Raw genomic sequence first — 18,207 nt, forward strand, 5'->3', positions numbered from 1 at the left:
TGGAAGGAACATCACAGCTCTCGGATTGCCGTCATGAGGTCCCTGGCATGGTACTTGCCAGTGCTCGGCCTACTGTGCCTGGAAACAGCAACAGTTTTGTCATTGTCACTAATATTAAAAGTTTGAAAGCACCACAGTGGGTGGCCATGGACAGCTGTTGTCCTGAGACGCACTAGGTAGGTGGTGTGGTTTTGCTGCATGAGTCCAAACAAAAGGTGGGAGGTGCACAGGTTTGAGTTCCATCTTGGATAGTTTAATTACATGGTCATGAGGTGTCAGGGTAGATGTGAAAACTAACAGGCAGGTTATAACATCCTCTTCTTCTCCCCTGGGGTGTCAACCCCTTGAGAGCAGAGAATGTATCTCTCTTGCCATTTCCGTGTTCACCTGGGTTTCTGTGGTTGCCCAGTATATGTGGGGCGCGTGGATGTGCAGACGCGGGAAACACCCGAGTGGGTCACGGTCAAGGCCAAGAGACGGCACCAGAAGCCCTGCTCCATTTGTTGCTCCGTTCCTTGTCTCACACCATGCTGTCAGTGTGAGACTCAGCCAGACTCTTGTCGGAGACGGCTTTTAACTCATCTGTTCACGAATCACGAAGTGACTTAGTGCAGAGCTAAATCAGGAACAGACTGCTCAAGCGCAGACCAGTGCTCACGGGCTCTTCTGCGTCTGCAGACCTCCTCGTGAGGAAGACATGCCAGTGAGTCAGGAAACTTGTGTGTGTCTCTTTGCCTTGTCGCCGTTTCCACATGTGATCATTGGCACACATGTTAGCAACACGGTCGCCCCCCTGGTCTAGGGAACTGCTCTGGTCTGGCATATGTGGCCTTGTCATTGTCACCCGACAGAGTCTCTTCACTTGGCACTCAGTCGGGACCTTAGGAAGTGAGACAAAGCCTTTGTTTGCTTTTGGTTTAAGGTATCATGGAGGAAACCTTTTCTGATCTAATCTCCCAGGTGTTGCTGTGGAGGAAAAGGCTTCCTCAGCCTGTTGCCAGGCAACTCTCCAGGGACATCTTGACTCTGGTGCCAGTGAGGTATCAGCTCAGTAGGTGGCACTTTGCCATCCGCTTGTCTCCCGGAGTGCTGCTGGAACATGGCTTCCGTGTGGCAGGCCCTTGTCACTCTGCTCAGAGCTATCTGTCTGGGCCATTGACCCTGGAATCGGATAGGTCAGTGCCTAAAATGGTGCTATCATGACACCAGTGACATAAACGCATGCCGAGACTCTCTTCCAAAAATAGCCCTGACTTTTTTCAGTAATTTTTCAGACTGGATCTGTGTACTGCAAAGCGTGGGCTACGTCAGTGTTACTCGGGGAGCACACTTCAGTAATGATTTTTACTGTGTTAGAGTCTGTAGCTCGTTCAAGCAAACTGCTGGGCTGGTGTCAGAGGCAGACAGACGGCTACGCAGGGGTGAATGTGACAGACCTCACCACGTCTTGGAAAAGCGGACTGGCCCTGTGCGCCATCATCCACAGATACCGCCCTGACCTGATGTAAGTCTTGGCCAGTTTGTGTTTCATTTGGTGTTCACCAAGGGTCCCAGAGCCCCCATACAAAGTTTATGCTTCTTCCCAGTATGACTGCACTGTAAAACGCTCTCTAGAAGGCCAGGATTTTGACTTATTTAGACTTCTTTTAAACTCACCCCCCCCCCCAAAAAAAAAAGTTAGCTCTGAAAATCATAGCATTCAGAAGGTCAAAAACTAGTCTTAACACCCACTTGGGCCTGTTAACTTTGCACAAAGGAAAACTCTGTTTATTGGCCCCAAGTTGAACTCTTGGTTTTTGGCTAGCTCTCTCTCAGATGCGATTGATCACAAGGGAAACCTGGCTGGAACACTTGGCTAGCTCAACCCAACCGAAGACAATAGGTCCGTACCTGATTTATGATGGTCTTGGGCATTTTCTCTGCTAAAGATTATATTTTTTTACAAGTGTGCTCTTGAGCTTCTCTGAACGTCATCTTACCTACTATCCCTCTGGTCGCCATTTTTCACTCCTCTTGGGTCAGCCACGTGAACAAAGCACTCAGACCTCACCCCACCCCCAGGCGTTTGTTACTATGGAAGCCAAACAGATTCAGAGACAGCAGCAGGACCTGGTGGATTTTCTTGGCTGCCTTCTTTTTTTATCATTAGGGCCACTCAAGGGCCCAGGTTTTTCCCCATTGTTCTAATGCTTGGTTAAGGAAATCCTAAGTGACACAGCCCCTATTTTGTGATGCTAGCAAGCTAATGATGCGAGAGGTGGATTTGCAATGAGGACCCTGTCTGTGTAAGGCTCTAGGTTTGATCCCCAGTACCACAAAACAAAACAACTGTAACCAGGCATGCCCGCCATCTCAGCCTCAGGCCGTTATGCAGGAGAGTCGAGTTTCAGATTGAAACTGTCTGCTAAAAAGAATAAATAAATACGGAAGGATGGGAGTGTAGCTCGTGTTCAGTAGACACCAACCAGGCTGTAGGTTCAAGCAGGCAAAGTTAAAAGAAGGGGTAAATTTCTAATGACCTCTGAGGCTGAGGTTGGCAAAGAAAAAGTAAATGAAAGTATCGGGAGGGAGAACAGCCATGTGGCATGACCGGGGTGGAGGGGTAGTTAGTTCAATCTCAAAGGGAAGACAAGGAAAGGAAGGAAGTTGGGAGGCAGCTGGAGATGGGATGGAGTGTGGATAGAGGGGTCCTCTTAGAGCATGGGCAGGTGGCCTGAAGAAGGCCTGAGGGAGATCAGAAAGCAGTGAGGACATGCGTGATTCAGCAAGGTTTGGACCGTATTCAGGGTGAGTGCTCTTGGTTTAATAGGCTTAATCTAAGAGAAAAGTAATTTGTTTGAAATGGAAAAAAAATTCCATGAGGTCAGTAGGTTAATGCTAAGTAAGGGATGCCAGGATAGTGAAGTCAATGAGAAAAAACCTCAGCTGTCCTTTAAGCAAGAGCTTAAAACCTGGGGGGCAGGGGCGCGGGGACGGGAGTGGGTGTTTATGAATCAAGGGAGCTGGGAAAGCTCAGGAGATTCAAGGGTGGAAAACTTTTTTGAAAAAGGTTTTAGAATTTCCCTTCAAGAGAAAGCTTGGTAAAATTTCCGTCACTGTCAGACATTAGTTTCCTATGTGTCTGTGGACAGGTGTGCAGAAACACACGCTAAGATAGTTCCCATCCTGAGCTTACATTATAGTAAGAAGTCAGTGTTCCTGGCAGATGCATACTGTCTCTCCCCCGTCACCCTTCCCTGTTCATCTCGCTGGGTAGCTCTCCAGTAATTTCCCCGACGGTGTTGTGGGTTTTCTTAGCCAGAAGGGAAGAAAGGGGTCGAGAAAAGCCGACCTGCTCTCTGACCCAGGGATCATATCATCCCCCCCCCCCCCCCCCCCCCCCCCGGCTCCCTGGACCGCAGGGACTGGGAAATGACAGTGCCGCAGGCACAGTGTTCTGGTTTGGGGCAGTCAGCCCTACTTGATCTGCTTCTCCTTGTCATGCTTCTCAGAGACTTCGACTCTTTGGACGAGCAGAACGTGGAGAAGAATAACCAGTTGGCCTTCGACGTGGCTGAGAAGGAGCTGGGCATCTCTCCCATCATGACCGGCAAGGAGATGGCGGCAGTGGCGGAGCCTGACAAGCTCTCCATGGTGATGTACCTCACGCAGTTCTACGAGATGTTCAAGGACTCACTCTCTTCCAGCGGTGAGGACCCGAGGGCTCGGGCGGGGCTCCTGGCCTCCTGTTACCTGGTCAGCAGGGCCGTCCCTAGAGCCTTACTTCATACTCTGTGTTTCAGCCCTGTGTTCTTAACCTTACGCTGTTTTCAAACCGGTTCTTATTTTACCGCTAAGTGTGAAGAACCGATCTGTCCAAAGCATCCCTCCTTGATTCTGCGCATTCCCCCAGCCTCTCTCACACCCACTCCTTCTGCACACGTGGCTCCTGATGAGCTTGGAAGTACTTTGTGATACTGCTTCTCTTGATGGGACTCTGCCCAGATGACCCTGCGCCCTGGCAAAGAGTCTTTCCAATCCAAGTTTTTTTCTTGTTTCTCGCCTCTTTATTTACTTTTTCATTTTTTTTTAGTTTGTGTGTGGGTGCATATGTGTGGGTGCATGCGTGCGTGTGTGCGTGTGTGCGTGTGTGTGTGTGTGTGGTTGCTCCTGAGGTCTCATGAACATCAGACAAGCTCCTCACCCTGGAGCTACGTGCCTTTGTTTCTCATCTTGTAGCCTGGGTATTTCTCCAGTCAGTGTCCTGCTGTGACATCTCCTGGCACTCTCTCACCGTCCCAGTGTCTGTAGTGCTGGGTTTTACGGTTCTCAGTAGCTCCTCCCTCTCCGGCTTCCCTTGCACCTTCTCCCTCTTAGAGATTCCCATATGTTGCCTTGGTCCTCAGGTAGCACTCAGTAGGGCTATAAAAAGTGTTCCTGTCGCAGCCTATTCTGGTTTCCTTTTCTGCTGCTATGATGAAAACCCTGGCCAAAAGCAGATTAGGGGAGGAGAGGGTTTTCTTGGCTCCCACTTCCGGGTCACTATCCATCACTGAAGGAAGATGGGGTGGGAACTCAAGCAGGAACCATCAAGGAATGCTGTTTGCCGCCATACTGTCTGGTTCTCTTGCTCACAGGCCAGCTGGACAACCCAGGGCCACCTGTCTAGGGGTAGTGCCCCCTACCATGGGCTGGGTCCTCCTGTATCAGTGAATAATCAAGACAGCCCCCCCCCCCCAGGACAATTTGATCTAGGCAGTTATTCAATCAAGACTTTTCTCTCTGATGACACTGGGTTATGTCAAGTTGACAAAGCTACCTGGGACACCACTTAGGGTCACAAAAGGGCAGTGCTTCAGCGTGTAGGCAGTGTCTGACCTGGGTTTTGTTCCAGTGTTTCCGCGTTTCACCCTTGAGCAGGTTGCTGAATTTCCTTACACGTCAGTCTCCCTGCGTGTAAACGGGGAGTGATGGGTATCTAATAGTGCTGTTTGGTGCCAAGAATGGCGAGTGGGCGCTGAATAAATAAATGTTAGCGATTCATTATCGGTTCTAATTACTAGTCTCAAAATTGCTGTTGCTGTGAGTATAATATCAGAATTCCCACCAGCAGGATCACTCAGTGGGTAAAGGTGCTTACCAGCAGACAGTAAGAACCTGATAAACTGAGTTCAGTCCCTGATCCTACAAAGCTGCCCTCTGACCCCAACACATGCTTGGGTCATGTGTGCTCTTCCTGACGATGATGATGATGATGATGATGATGATGATGATGATGATGATGATGATGATGATGATAGGAATTCAGTTAGTGGTGCCTTCCTCCTCTGGTGTCTTCAAGCCCATATACCCTTATAGGCACCTGTGTCTTTGCCTAACTGGATATGCGTTTTTACAGCACCAACCCTGAGCTGAGTAGCCTTGTTCATTGAGAACCTCTTCAGACCCAGCTAAGAACATGGCCTCTGAAGCTCCCCCCGCCAAACAAAACCTGACAGCCCCAGGTCTCATACCTCTGAACCCTCCACCCCAGCTTGAAGTTTTCTTTATCAAAATTTAACTTCGCCAGTCTGCTCTGGTAGCCACAGGCAGAATCCAGCCTTACAGAGCAGAAGTATGGGCTGCTGCAACCGAGTGTAAGGGATGTGGTTGGTTTTGTGTGTGTGGATGGAAGAGAGAGTGTCTAGACCCGAGCACGCATTTCCTTTCTGGTGTTTCCTATGGAGAGGAATGCTCCGTCTTAGTCAGTAACCCATTGGAGTCTGGGATCTTCCTTCCTGCCAGGCCCCTGGTCAGGACTTTGAAGTGTCATCCTAGGTAAACATTGCTCACTCCTGTCCGCAGACACCTTGGACCTGAATGCAGAGGAGAAAGCTGTCCTCATAGCTAGCACCAAATCCCCCATCTCCTTCCTGAGCAAGCTGGGCCAGACCATCTCTCGGAAGCGCTCGCCCAAGGTCTGTGCACACCTGAGTTACATTAATAGTGGCTGCATAGCTAATGGCCAAGGAAGGTGACCAGGCTCACGCTGTCTGTATCTTCTCTTGGTGCAGGATAAAAAGGAGAAGGATTCGGATGGGGCTGGGAAGAGGAGGAAAACCAGTCAATCGGAGGAGGTAAGACTTATCACGGTTGACAGGACTGGTGCGCTGAATTGTCCTTCATGGTTTAAGGGTTTGGGGTTTGTTTATTTCTGTGTGTATGTTTGTGTGCCCGTGTGAGTTTATATGCACTATCTATGTGCAGGTACCAGAGGGTACGGGATTCCCTGGAACTAGAGTTACAGATGGTTGTGAGCTGTCTCCTATGGGTGCTGGCAATAGAACCTGGGTCCTCTGCAGGAGCAGTAAGCACTCTTAACCACAGGGCTGTCTCTCTGGCCACCTGGTTTAATTATTAATTCTCCAGTTGGTATTGCTAGGTCTTTACATAGTCATCCCTCATGGGAGTTTGTCCTTTTTGCCTTCATCTCATTTTCCAGAAACTAGCAGGGAATATGCACACACATGTGCCCAAGCGCTCTCTCATTGTGGAATCAGTGGCTTTGCCGAGATCTGGGGATGGCAGCACAAGTCCCCGTGCCCTGTGGCAGTGCCCTGCATCCTAGGATCTTGCTTGTTCTGCACATCACAACTTTGCAGAGTGCTAGTTAAGCCACCTAAAGCTGCTGGTCAGTTCCTGCACACACACTGAGAGAAGAGCATCAGCGACTCCCTGTGTCCGTCCCATCCTGATTCTTGGGTGCCTTCCGTTGGGCAGGAGGAGCCTCCCCGGAGCTACCGAGGAGAAAGACCCACCCTGGTGAGCACCCTGACGGACAGGCGGATGGATGCTGCCATTGGGAACCAGAACAAAGTAAAGTATATGGCAACCCAGCTGCTGGCCAAGTTCGAAGAGAATGCGCCCGCACAGTCCACTGGCGTGAGGAGACAGGTAAGTGCAGCTTCCCAGTGTGCCAGACGGCACAGCAGGGGCGATCTTGATGCAGTGAGATGGGCTATGCACAGGCCCCGGGACTCCTGGGCCAGGCTTGCTCTTGTCTGAAGCTCATGCCTTCAGGGCTGCATTAGCTTCACCTCAGGTGTGAGGAATCCGTGACCACAATCAGTAGAGAGGTCTGAAACATATTTGTCTGGATGACTGTAAACACATGTATGTGTTCACACGCACACAGACTTGAATTACAAAGGAAGCGTGCTGTGGAAGCGGTGCTTGTGATTTCAAGGCTAGCTTGAACTACATGATAGACCATCCCAAGGAAAGAAAAAGAAGAATATGACCTCCTGAAGGAAGTCTGAAAAGTAGAACAGAGGATTAAGGCTCCTACAATTCTTTTAATTTTGCCACATTCTTTCTGGACTTTTTCTCAGGACAGTCTTGTTTTCATGGTGGCGATCACTCTGAGGACACTTCCTTAGGTTCCGCATTTTGTTTTTGACCACGGCCCACTCCCGTGTCTTCTTAGCTCACATTCGGAGTGTGCGCACTGTGCTCTCACTGTCTCTAGCTGTGGTGGGTGTTTTAGTTCCTTCTCTTCTTTAATAACATAATGAAGGTATCCATTCTTGCTTCTGTGAGCTAAGATTTTGTTCCAGGAACACGGGCCATTAGGTGGAGACGTCTGGAGACAGAAGTCACGTGTCAGAGTCTGACAGCACCTGGCCTGGAGTGTCCGTATCACGCCCTGTCTCTCCTTTGCTCTGCAAATGTTACTAAGCCTCTTTAAAGAGAAGGGGCTGGCGTTTTAAATGTCTCTCTGAAGTGTGTTGCACTACTCCCTGGTCCTGAAGGAGCATCAGGACAGGGAGATTCTCTTTCTTCCCCATACTCACGGGCTGTCACTCCTGTGGGTCCTGAAGCAGCCGTGTATTTACTTCTCATACCTGCCCTGGGTTAGTGTCGCCACCCCACCCCTGTCTTTGTCTGTTGTGTCAATGGGCATGGTAGTGTTCCCTAGAGGCTGCTGTGCTCTGCCAGCCCCGTGTCAGGAGGCCACAGCGCCCCCAGTGGAAGGTCGCCTCTGCAAGAAGCTTGCTTTCCTCATCTGAGAGGGAGTTTTCCAAATCAGATAATAATCTAGACCCCCAGAGAATTCAGTTTGGGATAAGAGTAGCAAGAACCACGGCTTGTTTCCCTCTCTTCATCCCCTCTTTTATCCCTCCACCAGTGTGTTTACACTTGCGTTTGCTTTGGGGGAGGCTACTATTGTTCCTTTATTAATGTAGCTTTCTAAGAGTTCACTTAGCCTGCCCGCCCCCTCACAGTTAATGGATGGATGGATGGATGGATGTCTGTCCTCCACAGGGACCTTTTTAATGTCTTCTCCTACCTTAATGTATTTTATTTTGTTTTGTCTCCATGTCCTGCCCCCACTCACACGTGGCCTGTGTGTGTCATAGCCGACACAAGAACGTGGGGTCAGACGGCCGTCCTGCTGCCTGCCTGGGCAGGGTCGCCCTGCTCCCATCCCCCAGTGGAAACAGGTAAAAGAATTGCTAGGGTCTAGAATGGGCCTTCCACCCCATCTCTGCTCCTGGCCTGCCTGAAAACCTAGCTCACCAAGGCAGGAAGCTCTGCCCCTGCGAGTAGTCTTTGGAAAATGTTTGACAGGCAGTGATGGTCTCATTCCATGGTTGCGTTTGCTCTCTGGGGTTTAGGAGCCTCTTAGGAAGGCTGTTGACACCGTATTGAAGGTATTGGGAAGTGGTCGAGGTATGACCCTTGAGCTTTGGGGCTTTGCTGTTGTAATGTTGCTTCCAAATTGGCCCCTTGGTAGCCTGCTTCCGTGCCGCCTTTGTCATGCCCAAGAGCTGGGGTTTGTGCCGGTATGTGAGGCAGGAAACACACCTATGAAAGTAGTCATCAGCTGTGGACTTGTTTCCTTCAGACCTATGCAAAAATGTTTATGGGTTGGGTTTTTTGGTTTGGGTTCTTTTTTCTCCTTGGAATTTTGTCCACATCTTTTGGTGGAAGGCTTAGGAGCTAAGGTTGTATAGCTCAATGGGAGAACATTTGCCCAGATTCATGACGTCCAGGGCTCCATCCTTAGTCCCACCCAAAACAATAAACGAAAAACCTCTTCTGGGGATTTCCACCAAAACCTTTGTGAGGTTCCTGGAAAGCTGCTTATCGTGACAGTCGGGAACAGGAGGGACCCACGCCTTGGGCAGGAGAGATTTGCCAGTGGGTAGGAAATGTCTGCACTTTTCTCCCTAGTGTTGGGGTCAAGCATTTTATCACTGGGGCAGGGTACCGGATGACCATCCTCGTAGCCAGGGTCCCTTCACTTGAATAGAGCGAGCGGATCCTGGGTTCTGTTAGCTTCTCCCACAGCTGGCCTTACCAGCTCTGGTATCTGGATGTGCTGGGGAATGGCAAGCTGGGCGTTGCTGAAATTGCATTTTGAAGACAATATTCCTGTCTAACCTTGTAATAATACTACACATGGGAGTCAGGACCCAGGAAGGAAGAGAGAGAGAGAGAATGCTGGAGCAGCGCCCAGACGCAAACTTCCTGCCTCAGTAGGAACCGCTAGAGAGAAGCCTTCTAAAAACGTCATCACGAATTTTTTTGATTTTTTTTTTTTTTTTAATCTTTTGCTTCAAGTCTTGATGGAAGGGAATCGGTGAACTCTAATCTAGAAGTTTGGAAGTGTCGAGACTTATTCTTCCCAGAAAAGGCCCAAGATTAAACAGAACAGCAGGAAGGTCAGGTGTCACCTACAAGCAGAGACATGGGTGCAGCCTGTGCTGGTGCAGCTTTGTGGGGCTTCTGGGAAGGAGGGGACAGTGTGTGTGACTCAGAGAGCCTGCTAGGTCTTGGCCTCTGTCCTGATGAAGATCAGTCTGGCAGCTTGAAAGGTCACGAGGAGTCTGGTTATACGCGGGCTGCTCAGGAAACCCGGTCGCTCATGTTATGCCAAGACCCGTGCAGAGCCTGTGTTTTGTTCCTGCCTGTTCAGTTTGTCATCCGGTTCCTTTACTGCCGCCACCAGTGAAGTAAGATACTGGTAGGCTCTAGCGGGTGTCATGAAAGATGGTGTGAGCCTTGGCGACCTTGAACAGTGGAATCACTTGGATCATTAGGTGCTCTAGGCTCCTTTGAGTTGGGAATTATAGACTTCAGTGTCTATATAGGTGACACTGGCACCCTGTACCTCACATTTGTTCCACGGGAATGTCAGACACTTACATTCATCGTATTTCAGCTTCAACTCGTGTGTTTGGCCCTCTCGATGTCTGTCCCGAGAGCTAGAGATGTGTTCAGATACTCCCAAGCCTGGAAACCCAGAGCCCAGGTGCCTGGTCTGCTGCTGGCTGACGACTCGCCTCCGACAGACAGCACCACATGGTGACTCACTGTGTGTGTCTCTTCGAGTGGTTCCTACTGAGGCGGCAGGCGTGGCGGCCATGGCAGAGTTGGCATGAGGACCTGTTCCGACTTAGGTCATCATGTAGAAGGAGGAAAATGGGTAACAGCCCTGCTTGCCAGCGATTTTCGTGCTGTTCTTTCCAGTGTAAACACTGCAGCCTGTCCTTTGCCCTCCCCTTTTCCTTTGGATCTCGAAAGTGCATCCTGCAGACGAACTGCCATGAGCTAGGTTTGGAAGCAGATTGTCATACGAGGTGGGAACACACAGTGGAGACGTTTTTCTGACTTCACAGCGGCCACAGTCCTCCCCACCCCCAGCCTCTCCCCCATATTAGCAGTTTGGGTAAAGGAAGCTGAGAATCTTCTGGAAGGTACCAGAGAGGCCCAGGGTAACATATGGCTGTTTCTCAAATACTGAACCATGGACCTGCATGTGTGGTACAGGCAGGACAAGGAATGGGCATTCAGTTAGGACTTAATCTGTAGAACCTGTTTTCGGGCATTTCTTTGTAGTTTTTAAATGACAACTGATTTCTTTTTTTTTTTTTTTTTTTAATATTTATTTATTATGTATACAATATTCCATCTGTGTGTATACCTGAAGGCCAGAAGAGGGCGCCAGACCTCTTTACAGATGGTTGTGAGCCACCATGTGGTTGCTGGGAATTGAACTCAGGACCTTTGGAAGAGCAGGCAATGCTCTTAACCACTGAGCCATCTCTCCAGCCCCCTCTTTGTAGTTTTTAAACTCTTGCATGTGAGTAAGGCTTTAGAAAGCGAGGCATTGATGCGATGTGGCCATAGATGGCTTGCTGTGGTGTGACCTGGTATGCAGAAGTCGTGTGCTATCCCAGGTGGGCCCGACTGCCTTTTCTTTCTATTTACGATCAGAGCCATTTCTGTGTCCCCAACTTCTCCGACAAAGCCGTTGGCCCTTGGCATTAGAGAGCATCGCACCAGAGTTTTCACCCCTGTTTAGTGTAAGGCACCAGTTCACTGTGAAAGACAAAAGATTGTGACGAGCCACCCCTGAACAGAGTGAGGTGTTGTGGAGGGCGGATGGCCAAGGAAGGGGCCGCTTGGGATGCTTTGCAAATATACAAATCCTCCCTGGCTCTCCCAGGAGCAATCTCCACGAGGCCCCTGCTTCAACAGTGTTCTTTCTGTTTGTGTCTGTTGGCGTAAAAGCGACAGGAAAAGGAGCGTGCTCGGACCTGCCCCAAAAAAGTGATCACCCTCTCTCCTCCCCCTCCTCCACCTTCCTGCCGGGCGCGCCGTGTTCAGCAGGTGATCCTCTGCATGCTCTGTGTCCTGTCTGTCTTTCTCACACGATGCATGGAGGGAGCCACCTCAGTAACCCCACTTTCCAAGAGTAAGTTTTTAAAAGATCACTCATAGCAAAAGCAGCCTTCACTGTTTGAAGTGAGAAATTCCTGTTGGAACCTCAGGATAGGGCCCTGTGCATTCAAATCCTGCATGTTCTGGTCCAGTCCCTATTGTGGGAGGTCAGCTGCAAACCAAAGCATAGATCTCAGATCAAAGGACTGTACGCCCCTGAGGTACACAGGTTTATAGGAGCTCTCTTAAAGTAGCCATGTTTCTTTTGCTGTCTTGTGCACTATGGTTAAGATGTGCACAAGAAAGCTTCGTGCGGCCTCCCTGCATGGATTTGGTGCCTCATGATGCTGACAGCCTGTTCTCTGTCTCATACAGCTTCTCCTAACCAACCCAGCCACCCTTTCACACTCTAGGCCGGTCACTGAAGAGCTGCATTGAGAGCCGCCAGGCACATGTGGCTGTTGCACCACACAGACACGCGTTTATGGTGGACACACCTATATAGTGCTCATACAGAATGACTTGCTGACCTTTGAGCTGAAACCCTAGGAAATAAAAAGCCACTTCCGAGGGCAGGGTTTGTGGAAGGATATTTTCATAATGAAGGTAACCTACCTAAAAGGAAGCCACCAATGACGCATCTGGGTTTACAGGCCTTCCTCATGCCCCAGAGCCTAAGAACTGAGACACAGTGGCTGTTGTGACTGCCCAGTGTCTTCCTCTTAAGTAAAAGCTCACCGTTTGAGCTTTGGTTCTGCCCCAGACAGTATTTCAGCCCGTTCTCACAGTGGAATGGGGCGGACAGGCCAAGGAGTTGTGAGACTACAGGTGAGCAGTGGCCAGAACGGAACAGGAGCTGCGAGAAATCCGGAGGCAGGCTCTAGGCTCACGCTGCCTGTGGCAACATGTCGGGGGCACCAGATGAGGGCACCACCTGGGACGTTGACTTCCATTTCCAAGGATGAACATCACAAGTTATCCTTAGTGGACATCGTGGCCTTCCTATCCCCACAATTGCCATCTTAGTTCTTCACTGAAACAGCCCTGTGCCTGTTCTAGGATTTTCCATGAGCTCACACTGGTGCATTAACCAAGAGTCTTTCGGTCTCCCTGCCCTTCACCCTGCGGTAAACTGTGCCTTGCTCCCAGGTTCCTGTTTAGGGCCTTCTCCCCACCCTGGAGTTTCCTCCGAGCTCTGTTTCCATCCCCACCTTCCTTTCTGAGGTCTTGCCGGGGAAAGCTTCCCCGCCAGCCTGCCTCCTTAGCTAAGCCTTCCACTGCATGCCTCCAACCTTACGCCACTGGTGAAAGACACGTTTGTTCCACTTTTGTGCTAACCGTAGCTCTTTGTCTGTGTAGAGGCAGGTGGAAGGCCGTACAGAAAATTGGCCCAGATCATGGAATTTGATACAGGCGGGATTGTGGATAATTGGTTGGGGACATCTGGGGATGGGGAGATATATGAATTAACTCTGAATTCTTGCCTAAATCTCGAACTGTTACCTGGTAGGTCCAAGTAGAGTTGGGGTGCAGCTTAAGTTTCTACTTTGTTGCCAACAGATATGCAGGGATCTTCATGCTGACAGCCGTGGCAAGCAGAACCCCCACCATGAGAGGGTAAAAGCATGAGCCTGTGGCATGGGATGCTGAGAGCCAGCAGCCGGGCACGCTGGGTGGTGGGGCAGAGGGAAGGGAGCATGGAGAACAGTCCCTTCTCCCGGCTTTTGGCACACTTGTCACCCGGCCAACAGCCAGAACGTTTTGCTAACAGCGTTGACCCATTCAATAGCATTAACTGCAGAGTGTCCATCTGCAAAACATTCAGACCGGTTACTAATCCTGGTGCTTTCGTTGTTACAATGGGCCTTGGTGACTTTCCAGTTTCGTTCTCCTGTCCCATTTCAAGACCTTATCACTCTACCCCAAAGCAGGTGCGAGTGGCCACAAGGCTTTGGCAACTGGGGAGAACCGGGAGAGGGGAAGCGTTGGGGGCAGACAGACAGTGGATTTCATGGGATAGAAATGGGCCATTGTGCCATTTTTTTCAACGAACGTGATAATGAAGCCCTTAGCCAGCCTACTTATTTCATGAAGATTTTTCATTGATCCTATCCTTAAAGATCTCCAGTGAGCTGGTGGGCTGCCTTGTTGGTGATTTCAGAGGCGCCCTCTCCTGGCCTCTTTGTTTTCTGAAAACTGCATTGAGGTTCAAGCAGCAAGTCAGGTCCCATCTTGGGTTCATTAGCAAACAGATGTTAGCAGCATCTTCTCTGCCCTTGGACCAAACTCCCAGCAGGATGGGGTTAGGAGAGAAGGGATTGAGATGGAGATGGCCGACCTCCCTGCCCTCCCGCCACTGGCCCTGCTTCACTGCTGCTCGGCAGGGGAGCTGGTGTGGACATGGCATTTATAGCCTCTTCTTCCCAGACCCTACTACAGTCCTGGCCATCCTAAGAAAGGGAACAGGGCAGTGCCCTGCGTTCTGGAGAATGAGCGCATACTTAATGAGGTGCTGATGGTTTTCAGTAAACAGCATCCGGAAAGGAAGCAGGAAGTATGCTGGGTAAAGGAAGTTTGGCAGGAGACCGTGTGAGGTCCAGGACCGTGGTGCCCAGTGGCAGTCTGTCATGCCGGGAGCTGGTGTCTATCGGTTCCTCAGTGTGGGGCTCAGGCTGGACACTGGGGGTACTGCTTGCTCCTTTCCCAGGACGTCTCCCCACTCCGTAGCCCTGCTCGTGCACTGCCTTGCTCTCTCTCCATGGCTCCCCTTCTCTCAGTTCCCCACTCTGACTGTCCCACATTCCAGCAGGGTGGTCGGTTATCTCTTCCCTTTCGATGAAAGTTACTCATCCCCAGAATTGTTGCTCTATACTCAAGGCCAGGAAGCTGGCTGGCCATCTGGAGCAGGGGGTAGGGAATTCCCAGATTCCTGCCACTCTATGTCACTGCCATGGCACTGAAATGTCCACCAAACTGGGGTGCAGTGGATCTCCTTGGAGCCTGGGCAGTACCTCTGTCCTTCCTATGTTGTAAGGCTTTCTATCCTGGGTGTGGTAGGAAGCGACAGAGCATGTCAAGGCGAGCAGTCACCTTTTCTCTGCTAGCAACATGGGCTCAGCATTGAGGAAGACCCTGGGCACTACGGCTGCACCAGCTGAAGCCAGTCTAAGACGAGGGGGTTTAGATCTGGTCCCTGGATCACCACTTGTGGTTTCTAACTCCTTAGCAAGCAGAAGTGCCCTGCACACTGATCATAGAAGGAGCGTACCTGAGTTCTGGCCATAGGGAGGCATAGAGAAAGCCTTGGGCACTGTCCACAGGACAAGGGCATCCCTAGCCAGGGATTGTGAGGTTCCCAGTTCTGCTCTTTACACTATCAGGAGAGAACTAGAATAGAGGTGAGATGTCTCTACCAAGGAGCAATCCAGTGCAGGTCAGTAAGGGCTCTGGGAGACACTGATGTCACATGTCACAGAGGTAGGAACCTGGTAGGAGCACCAAGCCTTGGTGCCTGAGGCTTTCATAGGTGCTCGTAGCTCAGAGGCAGGCTCCGAGCTGTAAGTGTGGGGGAGGAGCAAGCGGGGAGCAGATAGGAGCCATAGATGAAGCTCACTTTCTTCTGGGAATTGGAAGGCCTGCTTTATTTACCGCGTACCTTCTGCAGCTAAAGAGCAAAGCCGTCTGGTTCGAGGTTCCTGTGTTTGAGGTATGACTTTTAACGCTGACTGTGCTCTCTTTCTCCACCTTGTATTTTATAGCCAGAGCCTGAGCCTTCACGTCGATTTTTTGTTGACCAATGGGAGCTCTCCCTTAGTCTCCGCTCCTCCACCCGCCCCGCCTCTCCCTCCTCTGACTCCCTCCGACAGGTAGCATGGCCTGGACTGAGCAAACCATGTCCTCCTGCAGCCTCTGCCCACTCCACCTTCACAGGTGCCGCCCACCTGAGGGAGGCTAGGAGCCTCCACCTTTGCCTGGCGCGTGTGTGCGCGTGTGTGCACGTGCGTGCGTGTGTTGCCACAGATGCCTGTGTTAAAGAGGCTGCCAGCTTTCTTTGAGTGTGTCACACATCACAGCCTGTCCGAGTAAAGCCACTGTTAAGCTGTGTCCAGTATTGATAGCATTTTTCAACCTTTGGCTGAAGACTATGTTTTTATAATCACATACTACAGAATTTGAACCATTACGTCACTAACCTTCCTAAGTAAGATAGTGCACACACAGCGCTCTTGGTGCTTCTTCGTGTGTGGAATGAACTTTGCTTTCCCCCCAGTGGCTTTGATCCAGTTCCAAGGCGTTTGTTAGGGATCGGAGGGTCTGTTGCCTTGGCCTGTGCCTTGTGTTCTTGACTGGTACGTGTGTGCGGAAGCACATGCATGTGTGTGGTGTGTAGGAGCAAGCCCAGCAGTTGCCATGCCTCGACTCCCTTCTGAGAGTGGGAAGAAGAAAGACGTCCGCTTTTCCTGCTGGAGACAAACAGAACCTGAGTCTTCAGCTCTCTGGGGATGCTTGTCAGAGTCGCCACAAATGTGATCAGTGCCTCTGCATGTGCAGCCCCAGGCTGTGGCTGCTGCAGTGATGGAGGTCCTGGGTGCTGCAGTGGGGCCAGGACTGCAGCGTGCTGGCCCTTTGCCACCTGCTCTGCAGGATGAAGACGGTGTGACTTCCCGGTCCTTTGAGGGCAGCTCTCTTCCCTCATTTTTTGCTCTCCTCTACCTGGTGTCTGCCTCTCTCAGGCCTGTGCTTCTCCAGGTCCCTAGTCTAAGAGACTGTGGAATTGGCAGACGAAGCCAGTCATAGGCAGTCTCTTTAGCAGAGTTGGAAAATGAAGTTGATTGCTCAGTTCCAGCCAGTCTCTGGCTTAGCCTAGTGAGAAGTGTTTTCTCAAGTGTGTCTGTTCCCAGACTTAGAGTTGGCCCCAGAGAACCTGGCCGTGCTGCTGCTTGGGCCAGCAGCCCTTTTACATGTGGCTTTACAGGTTTATCCCTTGAAGTCATTTACGGGGTGTGTGTGTCGGGGGGGGGGGGTTGATGCCGTCTCTGGGATAGCCGCATCTGGATCAGAATTGGTGACAACCTCTCCCACGTGGCTGGGAGCATCCGGCTGTGAGAGGTGTAGCATCCAAAGTCCTGGCTCCCAGGTCTCTAAAAGACTGCCCACAAGACTGACTGTAGTCCCAAGACAGAATCCAGGCTGGGCCACAGTGGCCTCTGTGAGCAGGGCGGCTCACTATACAGATATGGACATTTTTCCTGTTTGTTTTTTCAGCATTGCCAAAGGGGGTTGCATTAGTTTGATTTGTGTGTGTGTGTTGGGGGAGAAGGTTAGGCTGTCTCACTGTGTAGTCCAGGCTAGCCTTGAACTCACAGCAATCCTCCCGCCTTAGACTCCCAAGTGCTGGAATTACAGATGTGTGTCACCATACTCTGCTTTGGATTTTATCTTTTGCCGTTGTTCAACTTTAAGAGCAATTCTTCCAGGGCAAGGGGAGCAGCTTCCCACAGGGTGTAGTGTGTAACTTGGTGTCCCACCTGGTCTGGGAGAGCTCCAGCCTCCACATCGGGGAGAATGAGCACTGACTTTCTGCTCTTAGCCCCACCTCCCATTCCACTGGGGGAGTGGCCAGGGGAGGTCACGGTGGTCAGCTGTATGGAGCAGACACTGCGTCACCAGCAATGCCAGAACTCTTCACACCTGTTTCCCCCGTGGGACATCAACCTCTGCAGGAACCTGCCTGGTTTCCTTCTCAGCCTGAGGTGGTCACCTTACTCCCAGAGCCCTTTGGGCCCCCTCCTGGCTCTTGACACTGTAGCCACCTGTCTGGAGTTGACCTGATGGAGGAAGGTCATTGGTTAAATAATAAAGAAACTACCTAGGCCCATTTATAAGCCAGTCCTTAGGTGGGTGGAGTAAACAGACAGGATGCTGGGAGAAAGAAGCCGAGTGAGGAGTCGCCATGATTCTCCCACTCCAGACTGACGCAGGTTAAGGTCTTTCCTGGTAAGCCAGCTTGTGGTACTACACAGAATATTAGAAATGGGTTAGATCAATATGTAAGAGCTAGCCAATAAGAGGCTGGAACTAATGGGCCAGGCAGTGATTAAAAGAATACAGTTTCCGTGTAATTATTTCGGGGCATAAGCTAGCCCCGCCGCTCCTTATTACTACATTGACCCCTCAAACTCCGTGAGTTCAGGTGCAGGTCCCTCTTCCTCTGCCATGTTTGCTTCCGTTTTGCCTTCTACCTCCGTGTCCCCCAGGACTGGACTCTTAGGAAAATGTGAAGGACCGAGCTCTTCCCCTGGAACCTTGTCTCCACTGCTGCTGCTCATGCGTGTGCTGACCACCGTGTGGACACTGGCACAGTGTTTTGCTCACTGCCCAGTTTCTGCTTGTGGGCACTGTCGGCATGGTTTGCTGTTGCACTGTGTATTCCTTTTACACCTCTCAAAAAAATGTTGTTCCTGGCTCCTTAATTTAACTTTTTTTTCCTTCTCATTTCCCTTCGTTTGGTCATTCTGT

At 50.8% G+C, this 18,207-nt stretch overlaps 1 protein-coding gene across 4 annotated transcripts in view; it reads left to right on the forward strand.

The window, feature by feature from the left end:
• Positions 1-18,207, forward strand: part of Mical3 (microtubule associated monooxygenase, calponin and LIM domain containing 3) — a 198,827-nt gene that overhangs the window by 105,773 nt on the left and 74,847 nt on the right. For all 4 annotated transcript variants that reach the window (XM_057769693.1, XM_057769711.1, XM_057769720.1 and 1 more), the window contains exons 12-16: positions 1,357-1,504; positions 3,492-3,688; positions 5,824-5,936; positions 6,033-6,095; positions 6,739-6,912. In XM_057769693.1, the coding sequence (XP_057625676.1) occupies positions 1,357-1,504; positions 3,492-3,688; positions 5,824-5,936; positions 6,033-6,095; positions 6,739-6,912 (695 nt within the window). The remainder of the gene's footprint in view (positions 1-1,356; positions 1,505-3,491; positions 3,689-5,823; positions 5,937-6,032; positions 6,096-6,738; positions 6,913-18,207) is intronic.

Source organism: Chionomys nivalis, chromosome 1, assembly GCF_950005125.1.
Source record: "Chionomys nivalis chromosome 1, mChiNiv1.1, whole genome shotgun sequence".
Classification (NCBI taxonomy): domain Eukaryota; kingdom Metazoa; phylum Chordata; class Mammalia; order Rodentia; family Cricetidae; genus Chionomys; species Chionomys nivalis.